The 17,929-nt window shown below is 38.4% G+C and overlaps 1 protein-coding gene across 1 annotated transcript in view; it reads left to right on the top strand.

Annotated features, from left to right (window-relative positions):
* FMO1 (flavin containing dimethylaniline monoxygenase 1) overlaps positions 1 to 12,238 on the top strand; it is a gene marked incomplete at its 5' end in the record, with an annotated part of 39,942 nt that extends 27,704 nt beyond the window's left edge. The window contains 6 exon segments of the mRNA NM_001133249.1: positions 1,654 to 1,816; positions 5,049 to 5,191; positions 7,112 to 7,311; positions 8,302 to 8,657; positions 9,430 to 9,502; positions 11,475 to 12,238. Of these exon segments, the coding sequence (NP_001126721.1) occupies positions 1,654 to 1,816; positions 5,049 to 5,191; positions 7,112 to 7,311; positions 8,302 to 8,657; positions 9,430 to 9,502; positions 11,475 to 11,817 (1,278 nt within the window). The 3' untranslated portion in view covers positions 11,818 to 12,238.
* Between the last annotated feature and the right edge of the window lie 5,691 nt (positions 12,239 to 17,929).

Genomic DNA, 17,929 nt, shown 5'->3' with positions numbered 1-17,929 from the left:
GTCTCACTATGCCACCCAGGGTGGTCTTGAACTCCTGAGCTCAAGCTATCCTCCTGCCTTGGCCTCCCAAAGGGTGGGGATTATAGGCATGAGCCACTGTGCCAGGCACAAGGCCACTTTAGAACAAATTTTAAAAAGCTAGATGTTCACCAAAGTTTTAAAAAGTAAACACAAGGCCAGGTGCAGTGGCTCACACCTGTAATCCCAGCACTTTGGGGGGCCAAGGTGGGTGGATCATGAAGTCAGGAGATAAAGACCATTCTGGCTAACACGGTGAAACCCCATCTCTACTAAAAATACAAAAAATTAGCCAGGCACGGTGGCATGGGCCTGTAGTCTCAGCTACTCAGAAGGCTGAGGCAGGAGAATCTCTTGAACCAGGGAAGCGGAGGTTGCAGTGAGCCGAGATTGCACCACTGCACTCCAGCCTGGGTAACAAAGCGAGACTCCGTCTCAAAAAAAAAAAAAAAAAAAAAGTAAACACAAATAGCTAGTACTCAAATGTGATCTGTAGTTGATTTTGTTTGATTTTGCTTCTCATTACTCTGTATATATTCCAAATTTTTAATGACAAGCTTTTTTTTTTTTGAGACAGGGCCTCACTCTGTTTCCCAGGCTGGAGTGCAATGACACTATCATGGCTCACTGAAGCCTTGAGTTCCCAAGCACAGGTGATTCTCCCAAATCAGCCTCCTGAGTAGCTGGGACTACAGGCATGGGCCACCACATCTGGCTAATTTTTTGTATTTTTTTTGTAAAGATGGGGTTTTGCCATGTTGCCCAGGCTACATATTTATTATTTTTATGATTAAAAATAAATCTATTTTGAAAGATTTTAAACTAACTGAAAATTTACTTTTAGAAAAGACAGTTGCACTACAAATGTAGAAACACAATAAGCACTTCAAATAGTATAAATCAAATAGTGAACCTATTAAGAGGGACTTCAGAAGCCTATATTCTTTAAAAACTTTAGAAAGGAAAGAAAGATAGCAAGCCTCTTGGTCAGTGAATAATTTATCCTTTTAAATTTGACTTGTCTGAGATTTATTGTACATATATTTCCTGAACCAAAGCCCAGTAATCATGGACATGTATGTACTCACTAAGAGCAAAAAATAGATTCTTTGAAATGTGGACTACTCTCAAAAAAATTCAGGCCATAATGTTAGCACTTTTCAATTGCTTTCTAGTTCTGGAAAAACTTCAGCAACATATTCTATAAAACCTCATGCTAATATACACAGGACCAAATTCATGTTTTCAATTATATCTTACCCATGTATCTGTCAAAGAAATTTTTGTTAAAGAGACAGCCCTGTGAGAAATGAGGTTGCATAACAGAAAGAATAATGAAAAAGTCATCAGAAACTTAGGTTCTAATTCTGATTCTATCACTTTCTGTGAGAATTTGAGCAAATCACTTAAAATCTTTGGATGCCATCACTTGTCTTAGATATCTCTCCAAGCTTAGACTACTTCCATCTAGGGAATCATGATTAGTCCGGTAGCCTGATTAGGTTTCTAGGGTTATACTTATTAATTATGTTTATTCTGTGTTCTAGAACCTTTAAAATATCAATGGTACATCAACTGGCAAGTGCTTAATGGAACATTGACAACTGCTAATCATATCTGTGATTCCTTTTTCAGACCAAAGTCTGCAGTGTAACAAAATGCTCAGATTTTGCTGTCTCTGGCCAATGGGAGGTGGTCACTATGCATGAAGAGAAGCAAGAGTCAGCCATCTTTGATGCTGTCATGGTCTGCACTGGCTTTCTTACTAATCCTTATTTGCCACTGGACTCCTTTCCAGGTACAGCATTTTCTGTAACTAACTTTAAGTTTTCTCGTGGGAGCCATTCTGATGCTTGATTGGTCTCGGAATGAATTCCTATGGCTGTTCCATTAAATAGTTAAAGTTGGGAGGTAGGAGGAGGCTTTTTTTGTTTTGTTTTGTTTTTTTCTAGCCAGCATTTTCTGGCCAGTTTTTGGCTTTCATTTGTTCCAAACAATCTGTGAATACATAAGAGCAAAATGGATAACTTTATAAGCAGTTTTATGCTTTACCAAGATTCAATGTCCCTCAAGTGACTGGTAGCACTCAGAAAGTCTTCTAAGACATGGGATGCTTACACAAGTCATTAACTTCAGCAGCAGGTACACATTGCCAAAGTTGAGTTTAGAGGCCACAAAAGTCAATCTGTGAATAAAGAAAAAAGTAATTTTTTCTATTTGTTCCTTTTATGTGAGTGATAGCAATTAGATTAGAGGTTTACGGCACTGGTCAATAGTCAAGAGGGAGATTAGTCTTGGGAGACAAGTTAAGACATCTTTGGGTCTCAGTTTTCTTATCTGCCTTTTGCAACCATAGTCATGTTAATCTATGCCAAATTTTAACTGGATTTTAATTCAATGGAACAGAAAATGAAATGGTTTGGTTTATTTCATCTATAACAAGCATTCAAAAAGTTAAAACTTTAAGAAACTTTTCTCCAAATCATCTAATGATTGCCTAGAATGATCCCAAGACTCATCTTACCACAATAAATTTATGAACATGCTATGGTTCTGGATCTGCCCCCAGAGGTCACTCAGATCAGGTTAGATTAGGATAAAGTATATCCTGAAAATTGCCAGAGAATAAAATCATTGAATTGGAAAGAACCAAGTTCAGTCTTCTTCCCAATGCAGGAAATTATTTTTCAGCAATTCTGAGAGAGGCTCCATAGCCTCTTCTTGAACCCGTTCAATAATGGAATCTCATCATCACAGAAGACAACCCAATTTTTTGTCATTCTTGCCTGCAGAGCAAGGCTCTAAGCAGCCATCCACTCCAAAATTCCAGAAAGGAGTACCTAGTCACTGCAAGAATCCAGAAAGTTCCATGGCATAGGGAGTAAACTACATTCATTCAGCACTTACAGTATATTGCACTAGGTGCTAAGAATATAGAGGTGAATAAGGCAACATGTAACCTGTATTGGAGGAATGAATAGAGTTTTATGGAGTCCAGTGGAGAAACCACAGTCTCCATATGACCTGCAGTGATTCCAATACCCTAAACATACACCTCTCATGGTCCTGGATTTGCCCCTCAAAGTCACACAAGTTTACATCAGATTAAAATAATAAAGCATACCTGAAAGCAATTGAGCCAATATGCTCAGTTTGAGTAGAAGAGGTACGGACCCAGCAGGTATGAATTCTAGCATATACAACCACCTAGCTGATAGTCTTGGGTCGCCCATTTAACTTTTCTAAGCCTCAAATTCACCCACAAATTGAAGAGCTTGGATTACTTTAACCAAGAGTATACATCACAAATCAAGCAAGAAGAGCTCTACAAGGCTTGCAGTCTTTCTTAAAACCCGTCTTATCAACCACTACCAATTTAAAATCCCTGGCTAAATGATTAAGGAGTCTTTGAGCTCTAAAATTCTTTAATTTTAGACTTGAAGAGGAGTTCTCTCAACCTCTCTATCTCCTGACTTACAGCAGACTTGCTTAGATGGCACATACTCCTTGCGATGGTTGTTAACTGTCAAAAAAATTCAAATTCACTGAAGATATTTAAAAATATGTATCACAAGCTCTAGAAGCAATTCCAGAGAAGGTGCGCTAAAAAGTCTTAGTAAAAATAATAGGTATCACAGTTAGAATAAACGTATGATTTCCCAAGATGACTACTTTTATTATTCACATATATATATTCTGCTATTTACCTTTTTTCTTATTTATATTATAAATTTTTTTCTTAGATAGGACATTCTGCTTACTAACACAGCCACATTTACCTAATGTAAGTTCTTACTCTGTCTTCCTGTGAGATAAGAGAAAGTATTAGTCTGTTAAGAGACAGCCACAGAGTCTCATTTTTGTCTATTTGTGACCCCCCAAAACAAAGCCTATCCAAAGAGAATCTAAAATAACATGAGATCCAGAGATAATTCTATTTTCTACTTAGGCTTTCCAGCTCTTTCTTCTCAACAGTTCTCTGATCCATATCGGGTTCCTGTGCTGAGTAAATATGGGAACTTAGTTGCATCCTTGCTAAATTCCAAATGCTCTGTGTTGTGGTTAGGTTTTAACTTGGATTCGTGTTAGATTTCTACTAATTCAAGGTGAGCTAAAGAGCCAGCAGGCCTTGTAAGGCCACTCCCCACAAGTATATACATTTTTCCCCTGAGAATCTAGAGGTCTTATTACTTTTTTTAGGAAAAAAGAAGTTCTTTGTTTAGCACATATTACTTCTGATTATGTAATGTTGTCTTAAGAGTATTTTCTGCTTAAATTATTGCTGTTAAAAAAAAAAAAAAGAGTATTTTCAAACCTTCTCCATTCATGTGATGTTTCAATAAGATTCAGCATCACTGCCTAAGGTATCCTATCAAGTTAGCCCAGTAGATTGAATCCTGGTGTAACTGACATCATTCCTTTTTCTCTGAGCCAACTCTGGCCGACCCAGCAAACTCAGCCTCAGTTACAGTCAGTCACCAAGTGAACTTCCCCAACTAACACGAAACTTTGTGAATAGGGACAACATTTTATTTATCTTATTCCCCCCATACCATCTAGCACAGTACCAGGCACATAGCAGTGGTCAAAAAGGTTTCTGAAAAGAGATACTGACTCACAGTTCCCGTAAGCTTCTTTGTCCTTGCTCCTTGCTTATGAAAAGCTTATACAAATCAAGTATTAATCAATAGAATATTATTGTCCTATTGACTTTTATCAACCTTTAAAATGATAATGACTCCTTATACTTTTGCTTCATATATCTTTATGCCACAATATTTCAGCTCAGTAGTTAACTATCTAGTAAGTAAAACTGGAGGCCTATCTAGTGAGATGGAGTAATAACCCCCATTAAATAATTACCTGCCAATGTCTTGTAAAGTCATGTATTCATATTTTCTCAAACTTGAGAATACTAGTAAAAATGACCAAAATCATCTGTCAAAAGAATGTTATCAACTGAAAAATATTTATGTTTCATTCACTGATCCTGTAAATTCTCTGTGTGACTTCTCTTTGATTTTCTATAGGTATTAATGCCTTTAAAGGCCAGTACTTTCATAGCCGGCAATATAAGCATCCAGATATATTTAAGGACAAGAGAGTCCTTGTGATTGGAATGGGAAATTCTGGCACAGACATTGCTGTGGAGGCCAGCCACCTGGCAGAAAAGGTACATTCCTGATGTTACTGGGTGAAGAGCTTTATCTTAAGATGCATGCCTCAAGCAAATGGTGTTTGACACCACGATAAATGTTAAAGGAATAAAATGCCTCACATGCAAACAACAGATTACTAAGGAATTTAATTTTTACTGAATGTTCACAAATTTTTCTACGAATTACAGTTGTCATCTTCCCTCCAAAACCAACTTCTCTGACTTCTTTTTACTTTTTTTTTTTTTTTTTGTCATTTTTCCCAGCCATCCAACAAGAGCTACAGGACATATTTCTTCCCTACTCAGTCCCATAGGTCAGAAAATTCTACCAACTTTTTCCTGCTACTATCTCCCATTTGCCCCTTCCTCTCCTTATTAATTACCAACACCCTCATCAGGTCCATGCTACCTCACACTGAGGATATTGCATTGTCCTCCTAATAATAGTTGTAGAAATAGTTAATATTTATTAGGATTATTTTGTGGCCAGCACTGCACTAAATGTGTTTTTACTGCACTACTTTAACCAATCATCAGAACAAGCCACTGAAGTGGGTACTGTTAGTATCCTTGACTGCATATGAGGGAACCAAGGCTTAGAGAAGTTAAAGAACCTGCCTAAAATCTTATCACTAGCATGTGGCAGAGCCAGTTCTCAAACCCAGGTCTCTTTGACTCAAAGCCTGTGTTCCTAACTATCCTCTTCTACCTCCTACCTTCAGGCTTCTCAAGGGTTTTGCCCTGCATTTTACTTTTGCCTTGTACCACTATCCACAGGTCACTGCCACCCACAACAAGCCATCTAGACCCCAACTACCAACAAACAAATCCTCAGAAAAGCCTGCTTTCATTATAGCACTCTCATGCTGAAAAACCTCTAATTATTCTCTTTACCTGAAAAAAAAAAAATTGCAGATGTAGTAGCTCTGCATCAGAGAGTTTTCTATAATCTGGACCAAATCTGCCATTTTAATTTTAACTTCTATTTCTTGCATGATAATCAACTGTAGCGTTTTCCAGTTCCTGTCTTTAGTTCCCCTTTGCTCACGCTACCGCTGTCTCTTCTTCAGAGCCCCTTTCTCTTCTATTACAATCTAGCTTTACCTTCCCAGATATCTCACTCCAACACGAAGTGATCTCTCCCTATTCAGAATGTAAGTAATATTGTAATTGGCACCCCTCAGTTTTCACTTTTAAATTCTTAATATTGCAAATTACCTTTTATCATATATATCTTCTTTTCAACTATGCTGTAAACTCATTGAGGGCCATTCAGCTAACTAATATATACTAGTTGCTGGCTCCCCAGTTTGGTGGGGGAAGAAACAATCTGTTAAATCAGCTGTTTTGTATCAGCAAAGTAACAGATTGCTTAACTAATTATTTTCTTTGTAAACAATTGTAAAGGAAACTCCTTACTGTGTAAGTACTAAAACTATTCGCTTCATGAATTCAGTCAACTGGTAAACTCAAACAGCCAATGTTAAAAAGAACAAATACCAAAAGTAATTGTAGTACTGAATTTTGCTGTCATTTAAGCCAATGGTTTGCACTGAAACTCTAGACAACTCTGATACTGCCATTCCCTGTTCTTACTGCCTACAATGATAGTGAGCACACAAACTAGCAATCACCTGTTCATTGTTTTCTTACATAGACTTTAGGTCCCTATGGTTTGCTAAAGGCTGGCAGATAATAAGTATTCAATAATATGTCTTAAGGCATTTTAATACTCTAGATGCTCTGAATCCTAATCTCAAAAGGATTAACTTTAAAATAGAAGTTAGAAGAACCAAGACTATCTTGTCAGGGATGTATTTTGAGAGTGGCAGACTTTTCAGTGCCTTTCCATTCATGACACTTCTTGAATCTTTGGCAGAACCAGCCAGCCGTGTTCACAGTGTCAAATGAAGGGATGTCTTTGATTGCTTCCAGGTGTTCCTCAGCACCACGGGAGGGGGATGGGTGATCAGCCGAATCTTTGACTCGGGCTACCCATGGGACATGGTGTTCATGACACGATTTCAGAACATGTTGAGAAATTCCCTCCCAACACCAATTGTGACTTGGTTGATGGCGCGAAAGATAAACAACTGGCTCAATCATGCAAATTACAGCTTAATACCAGAAGACAGGTAAATATAATGTGACTGCCAAGGGCTTTTAGGAAGAAGGAGCCTCTGCCTTTCCAGCAGCCTATGCAAGCCAGGCAGTACCACAGCAACATGGCTGAATGTGTTGGAACACTTGGTACAAATTTGCTTGATAATAACAGCTAACTGTTCTTAAGTACTCAGAAAGTGAAATTATGTATTTCACCTTGTCAGCAACACTTTAAGTATTATTATAATAATCCTTTTATTATGGAGAAACTGAAATAGCAAAATTCAGCCATTTACCCAAGCTCACTGAGTAGTAAGTGAACTCTGTGACCTTGGCAAGTTACTTGATACTTAGCTGTAGCAACCAAAAGAGAATGATTTGTCTATGACTTTGTTGACAAAAGAAACACACTTGCCTAGTTTCACTGTGTGGGAAAAACTGAATCCCATAGTTGCCCCTCACCATCTCTCTAATGGTAGAACCTTCTTCCCGTTGTCAAGATTGACCTTGGCCCAAAAAATGACTTGGCTTATACAAGATCAACTCACAAAGTGTTTGTCTTGTGATTCCAAAGGTATAGCCAGAAAAAGACGATTCTGCCCTTGTTCCTTTAAATACATGCATGTTTCCCTTATACAACTTTTTCCGAAGAAGAGACTAGAGCTTTCAGAAGTTCTCATCCAATCTAGAAGTCCCTGGTTTCCCTTGTAGCCCTTCAGCTCTCAGCCCTCTCTAGAATGACAGTGATAGATGAATGCTAAAAATCAGCAAGAGAAACAGAAGCTAGAGAAGGTGCTGGCTTCCACCTCAGGCTTCCAAACTCTAGTAAATGGCAAGCATATTTTATAATCCTTCTTGAACATTCATGAATCCCCTTCCACTGAAGTAACATCTCCCAAGACTTGCAGCAATTCTTGTCCAGCCAAGAAGAAAGCCCCAGAAAGAGAGAGGAAGGTAAAGAGATGGGAGAGCTGGCTGTATTGTTCACTGACAAGTCTCCCCCCGTTCATGTTTTTGTTTAGGACTCAGCTGAAAGAGTTTGTGCTAAATGATGAGCTCCCAGGCCGCATCATCACTGGGAAAGTGTTCATCAGGCCAAGCATAAAAGAGGTAAAGGAAAACTCTGTCATATTTAACAACACTTCAAAGGAAGAGCCTATTGATATCATTGTCTTTGCCACTGGATACACATTTGCTTTCCCCTTCCTTGATGAGTCTGTAGTGAAAGTTGAAGATGGCCAGGCCTCACTGTACAAGTATATCTTCCCTGCACATCTGCAAAAGCCAACCCTGGCCATTATTGGCCTCATCAAACCCTTGGGCTCCATGATACCTACAGGAGAAACACAAGCTCGGTGGGCTGTTCGAGTCCTGAAAGGTAAGTGTAAGAAATAGCAGGGCATGTGTTTTTGGTTTGCCATGTGATTCTGGATACTGGAAATGTTGAGACTATTATTCCTCTGGCTTCTATTTAAAATAACAGAATCTTTAAAAGCAGGATGCATTCTATTGTTTGCTGAATTATACTGTCATAATGATTTGTTCCATTACTGCATAAATGGTATATCAGGGGTCAAAAATATAGGCTGTATCTATGTCAACTGTTATATTTTTTCTTTTTTATTTTTAAGAGACAGGATCTCACTATCTTGTCCAGACTAGTGTGCAGTGGCTATTCATAGGCATGATCATAGATTACTGCAGCCTCAAACTCCTGGTCTCAAGCAATCCTCCTACCTCAGCCTCCTGAGTAGTGGAGACTACAGACATGCACACTGCACACAGCTACCTGTTATTTTGACTAAAACAAAAATGACAGTTAACAGTTCTGTCAGTTGACTGAATCAACTGGCTCAATTAAAATTTTTAAACTCAAGCAACTGAGTGACAACATTCAGCCAAACTAGTTGTGAGATTCTGCTATATCAAATAACTAGTGAGATGACCAGATGCTTATCTTTTCAGCTGATGGCATTATTACCAGGAGCATACAACCAGTCAGCTCAGGCTGCTAACATTTTTGCCAGAAAGACCAATGAGTAGCTGGTACTAGACATGAAAGGGGAGCCATAGTAAAGCATCTTTATCCATAAGTCAACAGCTAGACCTAAACTTAAGTTGCATTTGGGGTTTTTATTTTAATCCTACAGGTGTAAATAAGTTACCACCACCAAGTGTCATGATGGAGGAAATTAATGCAAGGAAAGAAAACAAGCCCAGTTGGTAAGTTAACTACTTAATGCACCCTTTTTAAATTATAACTGAAAGTAGTTTAAAAAAAAAAGAAAAAGAAAAAAAAGAAAAACAATAGCAGACAGATGAAAGTTACATTGGAGAAAAAAAGAAGCATCTGAGACTTAGAAGAAAAATACTAGGAGAGCCTATTTAAGAAGAGAGAAGGGAAAGGGGAATTTAGAATTTTTAATGTCCCCAAAGTCATCACTTCAGCCCATGGTTTTCTAGCATCACATAGAGTTTGGAATCCAAGTCAAGTGCTACATAATTAATCCTAATCTACCAGGTACATTATTCAATATTTTATCCATAATCAACAGGCAAGCAGTTGTACCTATTTACTCTGACACTAGAAGTGTCTGCTCGTTCATTCATTGAACAAGTCTTTATCAGTTCTATTGTTTTTATTCAGAGTGTTGCTTTTGCTCTTCATTTATAATTGGCTGGAAAAAATGAAGAAGAAAAATAAAATTTTGTAGTATGTGAAAAATCATATGAAATGGAAACCATACTGGCCATAAATAAAATTTTATTAGAACACAGCCATGTTTATTCATTTACATATTGTCAATGGCTGTTTTTGTGTTACAGTACCAAAGTTGTTTAGCAGTTGAGATAGAAACTGTAATGTGGCTCTCAAAGCCTGAGACATTTACTGTCTGAAAAAATGGCCTTTTTCAGAATAAAGTTTATTGAGCACTTCTCTATGGGAAAGGTTTCCACTTATGCTGTGCTCTGTGGCTACCACTCAAGGCTACAATGGAAGACTGATGGCCAGCAAAGTAAAGAGTCTTGGCCCTCCCCTCTCACTCTCAATCCAACCAAAACATTTCTGATTGTACCCACTTTGTTTTATCTGTTCATCTGTTCATCTGTTATCTGTTCATATGTTTCTGCGTTTGATATACATTTTCACTTGAAATAAAGGTTTTGTGGCAAAAAAAAAAACCCAGCAAGTTCTAAAATCATTGCATCTAAGGAACTTGTTATCACTCCCTTATTCATATATATTCCCAAACTTCAAGGGTTGATCTATCCTTGTCAAGGTACTAAATTCCAAAACAATAATAGCATTTTAGATGTCTCTTCTTTATCCTCAACCTGGGATATGATTGGATTTTCATTATGGAACTCCAGTGTAATAGATAACTAATTAGAACTGCTATACAATGAAAATCTTGTCATCCATGTCAGCAAACAATTTTAGGGGCCAGGTGCAGTGGCTCATGCCTGTAATCCCAGCACTTTGGGAGGCTAAGGCAGGAGGATCATTTGAGCTCAGGACTTTGAGACCAGCCTGGACAACACAGCAAGCCCCCATCCCTACAAAAAAAAAAAAAGTTATTTAGGCATGGTGGCTTATGCTTGTAGTCCCACCTATTCCTGAGCCAGGAGGATCGCTTGAGCCGAGGAGTTCAAGGTTGCAGTGAGCTATGATCATGCCACTGCACTCCAGCCTAGGTGACAGAGCAAGACCTTGTCTCAAAAAAACAAAAAAAAACAAAAAACAAAGAAAAGAAAAAAAAAGTTAATTAATTAATTAAAGCCTAATACCAGCATTTCAGAGAATTTTACCCTATAGATTTTTGTGGCTTTTCACATTATGCAAATCACTAGATTTGTTATTACTGAATAATGGAATTTTATAAAGATTTAGAAATTTTAAAATATATTTTCCTCTAGAAATTGCTAATTATTTCACAAAAGAACTAAGATGTATTATGAGCACTCAGAGTACCCATTAAAAGCCATATGTATAAAATATCTTTTGAAGGGACTCATCTTGATTTAAGAAACAGAAGGAGAACATTAGATAGGTAGGGAAATAAAGGGGAAAATGCAGAAACCATCCCAAATTCTGCAGCAGTATTTGTTTGCTTTGGGCACTTGTACTTGTTCTAAGATTATCATTATTAATTTTTTTGTCTTCACCTTTTCCCCCAATCTTCCTTTTATAAAGGTTTGGCTTGTGCTACTGCAAGGCTTTGCAATCAGATTATATCACATACATAGATGAACTCCTGACCTATATCAATGCAAAACCCAACCTGTTCTCTATGCTCCTAATGGATCCACATCTGGCTCTGACCATCTTCTTTGGCCCATGCTCACCATACCAGTTCCGCTTGACTGGCCCAGGAAAATGGGAAGGAGCCAGAAATGCCATCATGACCCAGTGGGACCGAACATTCAAGGTCATCAAAGCTCGAGTTTTACAAGAGTCTCCATCTCCCTTTGAAAGTTTTCTTAAACTCTTTAGCTTTCTGGCTTTGCTTGTGGCTATTTTTCTGATTTTCCTATAAGTAAAAGATTTCCTAAATGGAAGATGCACAGAGTAGATTTACAATGCTCCAATTCCTTTCTTACTGCAGTATTGCCTTCACAGTTATAAACCGTATTCAAATAGTAAAGGCCACCCCGTCACTTCCCTGGCTGGCCCCAGGGCTACCACTGGTATTCCTGAGCCTCTCCCAGCTCCACTATGTCTAATGCTAGAGAATGACAACTAAGATTTCTGTGCATTTGAAGGTTGTTGGAAAGTTACAGGTTCATTTTAGAAAGAAAGCTGTTCTTGACAGCACTCTGAGCCATCATACCTCTTTCCCATATAAACTATTTTCACAGATCTCAACTAAAACCCCTTACTTCACAAATGATTGTGTTGTGCTGAAATGGTGCTCTTACAGTATTGGCTTATTAAAAGTAAAAAATAAACCTAAAAATTGATTGTTTTAAGTGATCTTTTGTTCTCTTATTAAAGGTTGGGAAAAGGGAGAAAAAGATGAGGATTCTATGAATAAAGCTCATAAAAGGATAGGGGGTTCAATGAGTTACTTTGAGAGTTTCCCAAAGGACTGTACCTGCCTGGGACTGCTCATTCCTCCAGAACACTCTTTATAACAAAGCTGTTACTCCAGCTGGCCTCCCAAAGACCCAAATCAGATTCCACAGAAAACCACCACCTCCATGGGCTCTTAGAGCCAGCCTCCAGCAGTCAAAGGAAAAGCCAACCTGCTAAGATCTTCCTTCACAACCGTGTTGTAAGAGGCAAATGGAGCTGCCTCCTTTTAAAGAGTCAATGAGAACTAACCAAATTCAATTGGAATTCATTAGATAAAGAGCACAGCCAAGAAGCTTTTAATGGAGAGAAAGCAGGGAGAGGGAAAAAGGGAAAGAAAAAGAGGAACAAAAGCAAACATCATGTCAAAAGCAGCAGTTTTCAATGAAACTAGACCCAGCCTATCTCCCAGTTACAGCTGATGAAGATATGACTCATAACCAGGAAAGGCTTTGCTTCACTTCATCTCGTGGCTTATATGGAAAACCCAGTGGGTAAACCTCACCTCACAGAGAGGTCCGCAGTTTGGACGCAGGGACAAGATTCAAAAACTGTGGCATCAGGAAAGAGTGATCTCTGTAGGGCCAGTACAGCAGATACAGATCATTTCTCCCCAACTTTGGTTGGCTCTGCCAACTCTTCAGTATTGTTCCATTTTTTACTTTTCCTTGTGACCTGTTTCACTCTTACCATAGAAACTCATGATGAAGAACTGCCCCCACTGCATACAATCTAGATTACTCCTAGAAATGCTTTTCTTTCCATTGAAACAAAGCTGATATTTTAATTTTCCTCATGAAGTTGGCTGGGGAGAAGTTTAGTGCCCAGGGTGAAACAGAGAAGGATAAACTCCTCAGGCCACAGTGCCAAATCATGACACAAGCGGCCATCTGAACCTGATCATATCTACTGCACTGAGAGACTGAATATACATATGGTCAATGACCAGACCATTTACAGCAATAGATTTATAACCTACAACCCCTGCAGCAATCAGCTCAGAACAGTCAGGACTTGGTTAATGAGTGCCAGCTTCTCTACTTGTTGCCCCTGCTTCCAACTCAGGAGTGATGAAAGAAAGCCAAATAAGCTTCTCAAACCAGTCCCATCTGATGTCTTCCTTCTAGTTAACCTACCTCCACCTTCCCCATGCCAACAACCATCAATGAGAGTACCTGAAGCCTTCCCTTTCTTTCACTATAAACACACACAAACACACACACTCACACGAAACCTCCCCTGCTGCCTTTGAATCTGTGCCAAACATTAGTGGTGGTGCCAGCAAAAAATATATATATTATGTAAAGACTACAGCAGTAATTATAATGCTGCACATTTTATACTACTTTAAAATTAATAAAATGCCAACTGTTATCTCACTTAATCCTCACAATAATGATGTGATTGGGAAGACGACTGTACTACATACACAATTTGACAAGTAAGAAAACTCAGACAAGAAGAAGTCAATTGATTTGTCCCAGGTAACAGATAACATGTGGCTGAGTCAGAACACGAGAATCCAGAACATACATCACAGGCTCTTTACCATTTAAGCCCACTGTCTCCAATGTTCAAATGACTCCAGAAGCCTTAGTAGTGATATCGCAAAAGCCATATTACAAGAATGTTACTCCATGAAAGTATCTGTAGGTCTCTCTCCCTTTCCCACACTCCCTATGAGTGTGTGTGGACCTGTCTGCCTGTCAATTGTCAATCGTTCATGCTGTGCCTAGAATTTCATATCTTTGCCTTTATATATACCTTTAATTTCTGAATCCATGGGTTTGAATCTCCACATGCATCTTTTTCCTTGTTTATTCCTCCCTTTTTTTTCCTGACTATGGCTGTGCTAGGCCTACTCTATGACTATATTATAGAACAGACTCAAAAGTCTATAAGTCTCTAAGACTATATCATAGAACAGACTCATTTCTAGTCTAGAAATTATTCCATGCACACTCCTGAAAAAAGTATCATTTTTTTCTGTTCAGAAAAAAAAATTGAGTGAATTCTCATAAATCTAGCAAAATAGGAAATACGTAAAACATTTTGACATTACATTACTTACTCTGTTTCTTGCACACTATTTAAACCAGAAGAGCTTCTGAGGCATTTCCTGTTTCTTGCACACTATTTAAATCAGAAGAGCTTCTGAGGCATTTCATCACCAAGAGTAATTTTACGTTTTCTGAAAATAATTTTAATGTCTATTAATAGTACCCCCTGCTAGACCAGTCTTAAGTAAAGTTACCTATCTTCTCATGTACCAGTGCTCTGGGTCTTTCAACATGTCCCATCATGTGGAGATGCTTGGAGAACCAAGCCCAGTGCTTAAGAGCGAGGGCCCTGCCACTTACTAGCTGTGTGACCTTGAGCCAAGTCACTTACTTTTCCTAAGCCACAGTTTTCCCTTCTATAACATAGAAGTTATCTTCTGAGAATTTATTTTGCCTCATAAGGGTGTTATGAGGATTAAATGGCATGATCCACATAAAGTACTTAGCATAAATACTGTACAAGGTATGTGTTCAATAAATGATAGCTATTATTACTATGTTACCTAAGCAAGATGGATGTTTTATCGCCTGATTTATTTTTTCTAGGCCATAGACCTAGCTCTTCATAGAGCATTGACACCACAGTATGTCACAGGCCTCTCAAATGCAGTATGCTCAAAATTAAACTCATTTCCCAACAGTCCTTATTTTCCCCAACAGTCCTTACTTAGCTGCTGATGTCATTATCCTTATCCTCTGTAGGGAAATGAACAATTTCCATGAATAATTACACATCGACTAAGGACATTAATGAGGTTATCTGATTTTTATTCTATGGTAACTATTTTATAACTCAGTAAGTTATAGATAACTAACAGCAGTGCAAAATAATTCTTGTCTATAGACACGTAGATAATGTCCAGTAGAAGTCTAATTGGCGTCCCTTCCCCACTGTGCGAAAAACTAGTTTTGCCTCCATTTGCACATTCATTTCAACATTCCTGATTTATACATGTGTATTTTATCTTTAAATTTTCTTTTGAACTGATTGTAACATCTTACCAATTTCCTTTTTAATAACGAGTGAAATAAAATCTCTTATATGTGTCTATCTTACATTTGTATGAATCACAATTCTACCTTCTTTGAAAATTATCTTTTAACACCTCTTCCAAGGAATAGCAATACCATTTACCAATAGTTATGTTTCCACTGAAACACATCACCTTTGACACTCTAACCCTCACACCTCATATCCAACAGCCTATGAGCCTTATCAAGTGTGTCTCTAACACAGAGCAAAGACCACTGTGGTACTGAGTGCAAACACATGGTCTGTAGAGTCAGATGGCCCGGGTTGAATCCTACTTTGCTGCACAACTTGGGCTAGTTATTTAATGTCTTCTAACTTCAGTTCCTTTGTCTATAAAATATGGAAGTAACACTCGAGCATTGCTGTAAGGGAGAATTAATGAAGATAATCCATGTAAAGCATTTAGCCCAGTGCCTGGCATGTGGTCAGTGCTCACCTAAAGGTAACCATTAATATCTCACAGACTCATCTGCCTCTTACCCTCCCTCCTTCCTCACTGGCTAGTTTAGGCTCATTTAATTTCTTCCCTAGGTTAGTGCTATCTGGCTTCCCTGGTCCCCTTGCCACCATTTACTCCCTCTACCCCAGTCTCCCTGCTTTCCCCAGAATAATTTGTGGGTGATGCCATTCTCAGCAGCAGTCATAGTAAGAGGAGATAAAAATGAAGAGCTTCTTATGTTCTCCTACCCTCAGTGTCCCTGTCTCAATCACTGCTTCCCAATTTAGGAAGTTTCACATGGGGGCTGTAAACAACTGAGAAAAACAACACCTTTTAGGGTTGTCCTGTCCCTCATGAGATAGAATACATTATTATTTTAAAATATTCTAACTTGAGAGCACTTTGATTAAAAATGAAAGAAGACTGCATTTAATTCTTTCTCTGAAAAACAGAAAACTTTGTTAGACATTTTAAAGTGGACCTAAATATTTTAAGCCAAAAGGAAAAATATGAGATCAGCCTCTATTATTGAGCAAATTTTCCTACAGAGTAAAACTTATACTACTTAACTATGCATTTTTTTTAATTTCAGACATTGATTTTTGTGGAAGTATAAGCAGCCATTATAAAGAGTATGCTTCTTATTAGAGTTATAGCCAGATTAGTAAACAGAGAAGGAGCGAGTGCAATATGAGGTTAGAAATAGGAGCTAATCTTAAATGCCGGCAGCAAAGGAGAATCCATGTTAGCAAAATGCTCCTATGCAAAAGCCATACTATTATATCAAGACATAAAAGGACTCAAAGGAACATATTCCAGGCCATTAGGGGAGGAAAGTGGTCATTGTGGAATCAAAATGATATTAAATGCATTTGGGGGCAATTTGGCAGTATCGTCCATAATTTTAAATGCATGTATCCTTTGACACAATTACGTATCTCAGAGTCTATTCTATAGAAATTGTCATGTGTACAAAGATATTTATACAAAGATGTTCATTGTCATATTGTTTGTAAAAACAAAGAAGTGTTGTCAGTGGAGGAAAATGATGAGACAAGTCTCATTTCAAGGTTGTGAAATTTATTTAGTTACTAAAGGGTGTTAAATCAGACAAGGTAAGTGTCCTGTTCTTTATAAGACTGCTGTTGCCAGCATATCTAGGACAATAATTGTAATAGTTATTGTACAATAAACATAGGCATTCCTTTGTATACAGGCCTGATTCTATGTCTTGGGTTTAAGCAGTCCACAACAGCTGTCGTCTGCTTCTAATCCTGCGTTAAAGGTTGATGTTTAATGAACTGGAGGCAAAGGTCTTTGGTGGGAGTTACAGTCTACTCAGGAGGTTGTGCCTTTTTAAGATGAGAGATGTGAATCCACGAGTCTATACCCTCTAATTTTGTGGCACATGGATTAGTCAATAATACCTGGTATAGTACCCCTTCCACTGGGGTTGAAGGAAGTCCTTTATTAGATGTCCTTCCCAGTAGACAAAATCTCTGAGTTGCAGATCATGACCAGGCACCTTATCTTCAGGGAGCACACTGTGAAAGGAATTATTTACCAAATCTTGATTTTTTTTTTTTTTTTTTTTTTGAGACGGAGTCTCACTCTGTCACCCAGGCTGGAGTGCAGTGGCATGATCTCAGCTCACTGCAACCTCCGCCTCCCAGGTTCAAGGGATTCTTCTGCCTCACCCTCCCAAGTAGCTGGAACTAGAGGTGCATGCCACTATGCCCAGCTAATTTTTGTATTTTTAGTAGGGACAGTTTTCAGCATATTGGCCAGGCTGGTCTCGAACTCCTGACCTCATGATCCACCTGCCTCGGCCTCCCAAAGTGCTGGGATTACAGGCATGAGCCACCGTGCTTGGCCCAAATCTTGATTTTGTTTAAGGTAATAAATGAGTCCCTCACAATATTGCAATATATCTCCCTTGAGAAGAGTTGGATTGGTTATGTTCATTCCCATACACATGGGCCTTCCTGTTATAATTTCATAAGGGGAAAGTTGATGTTTTCCAAAAGGGGTGGATCAGAGTGTA

This window comes from Pongo abelii, chromosome 1 (genome assembly GCF_028885655.2).
Source record: "Pongo abelii isolate AG06213 chromosome 1, NHGRI_mPonAbe1-v2.0_pri, whole genome shotgun sequence".
Lineage (NCBI taxonomy): Eukaryota > Metazoa > Chordata > Mammalia > Primates > Hominidae > Pongo > Pongo abelii.
Note: the sequence above shows the minus strand (reverse complement) of the source record. Positions and strands in the feature narration are given on the sequence as shown.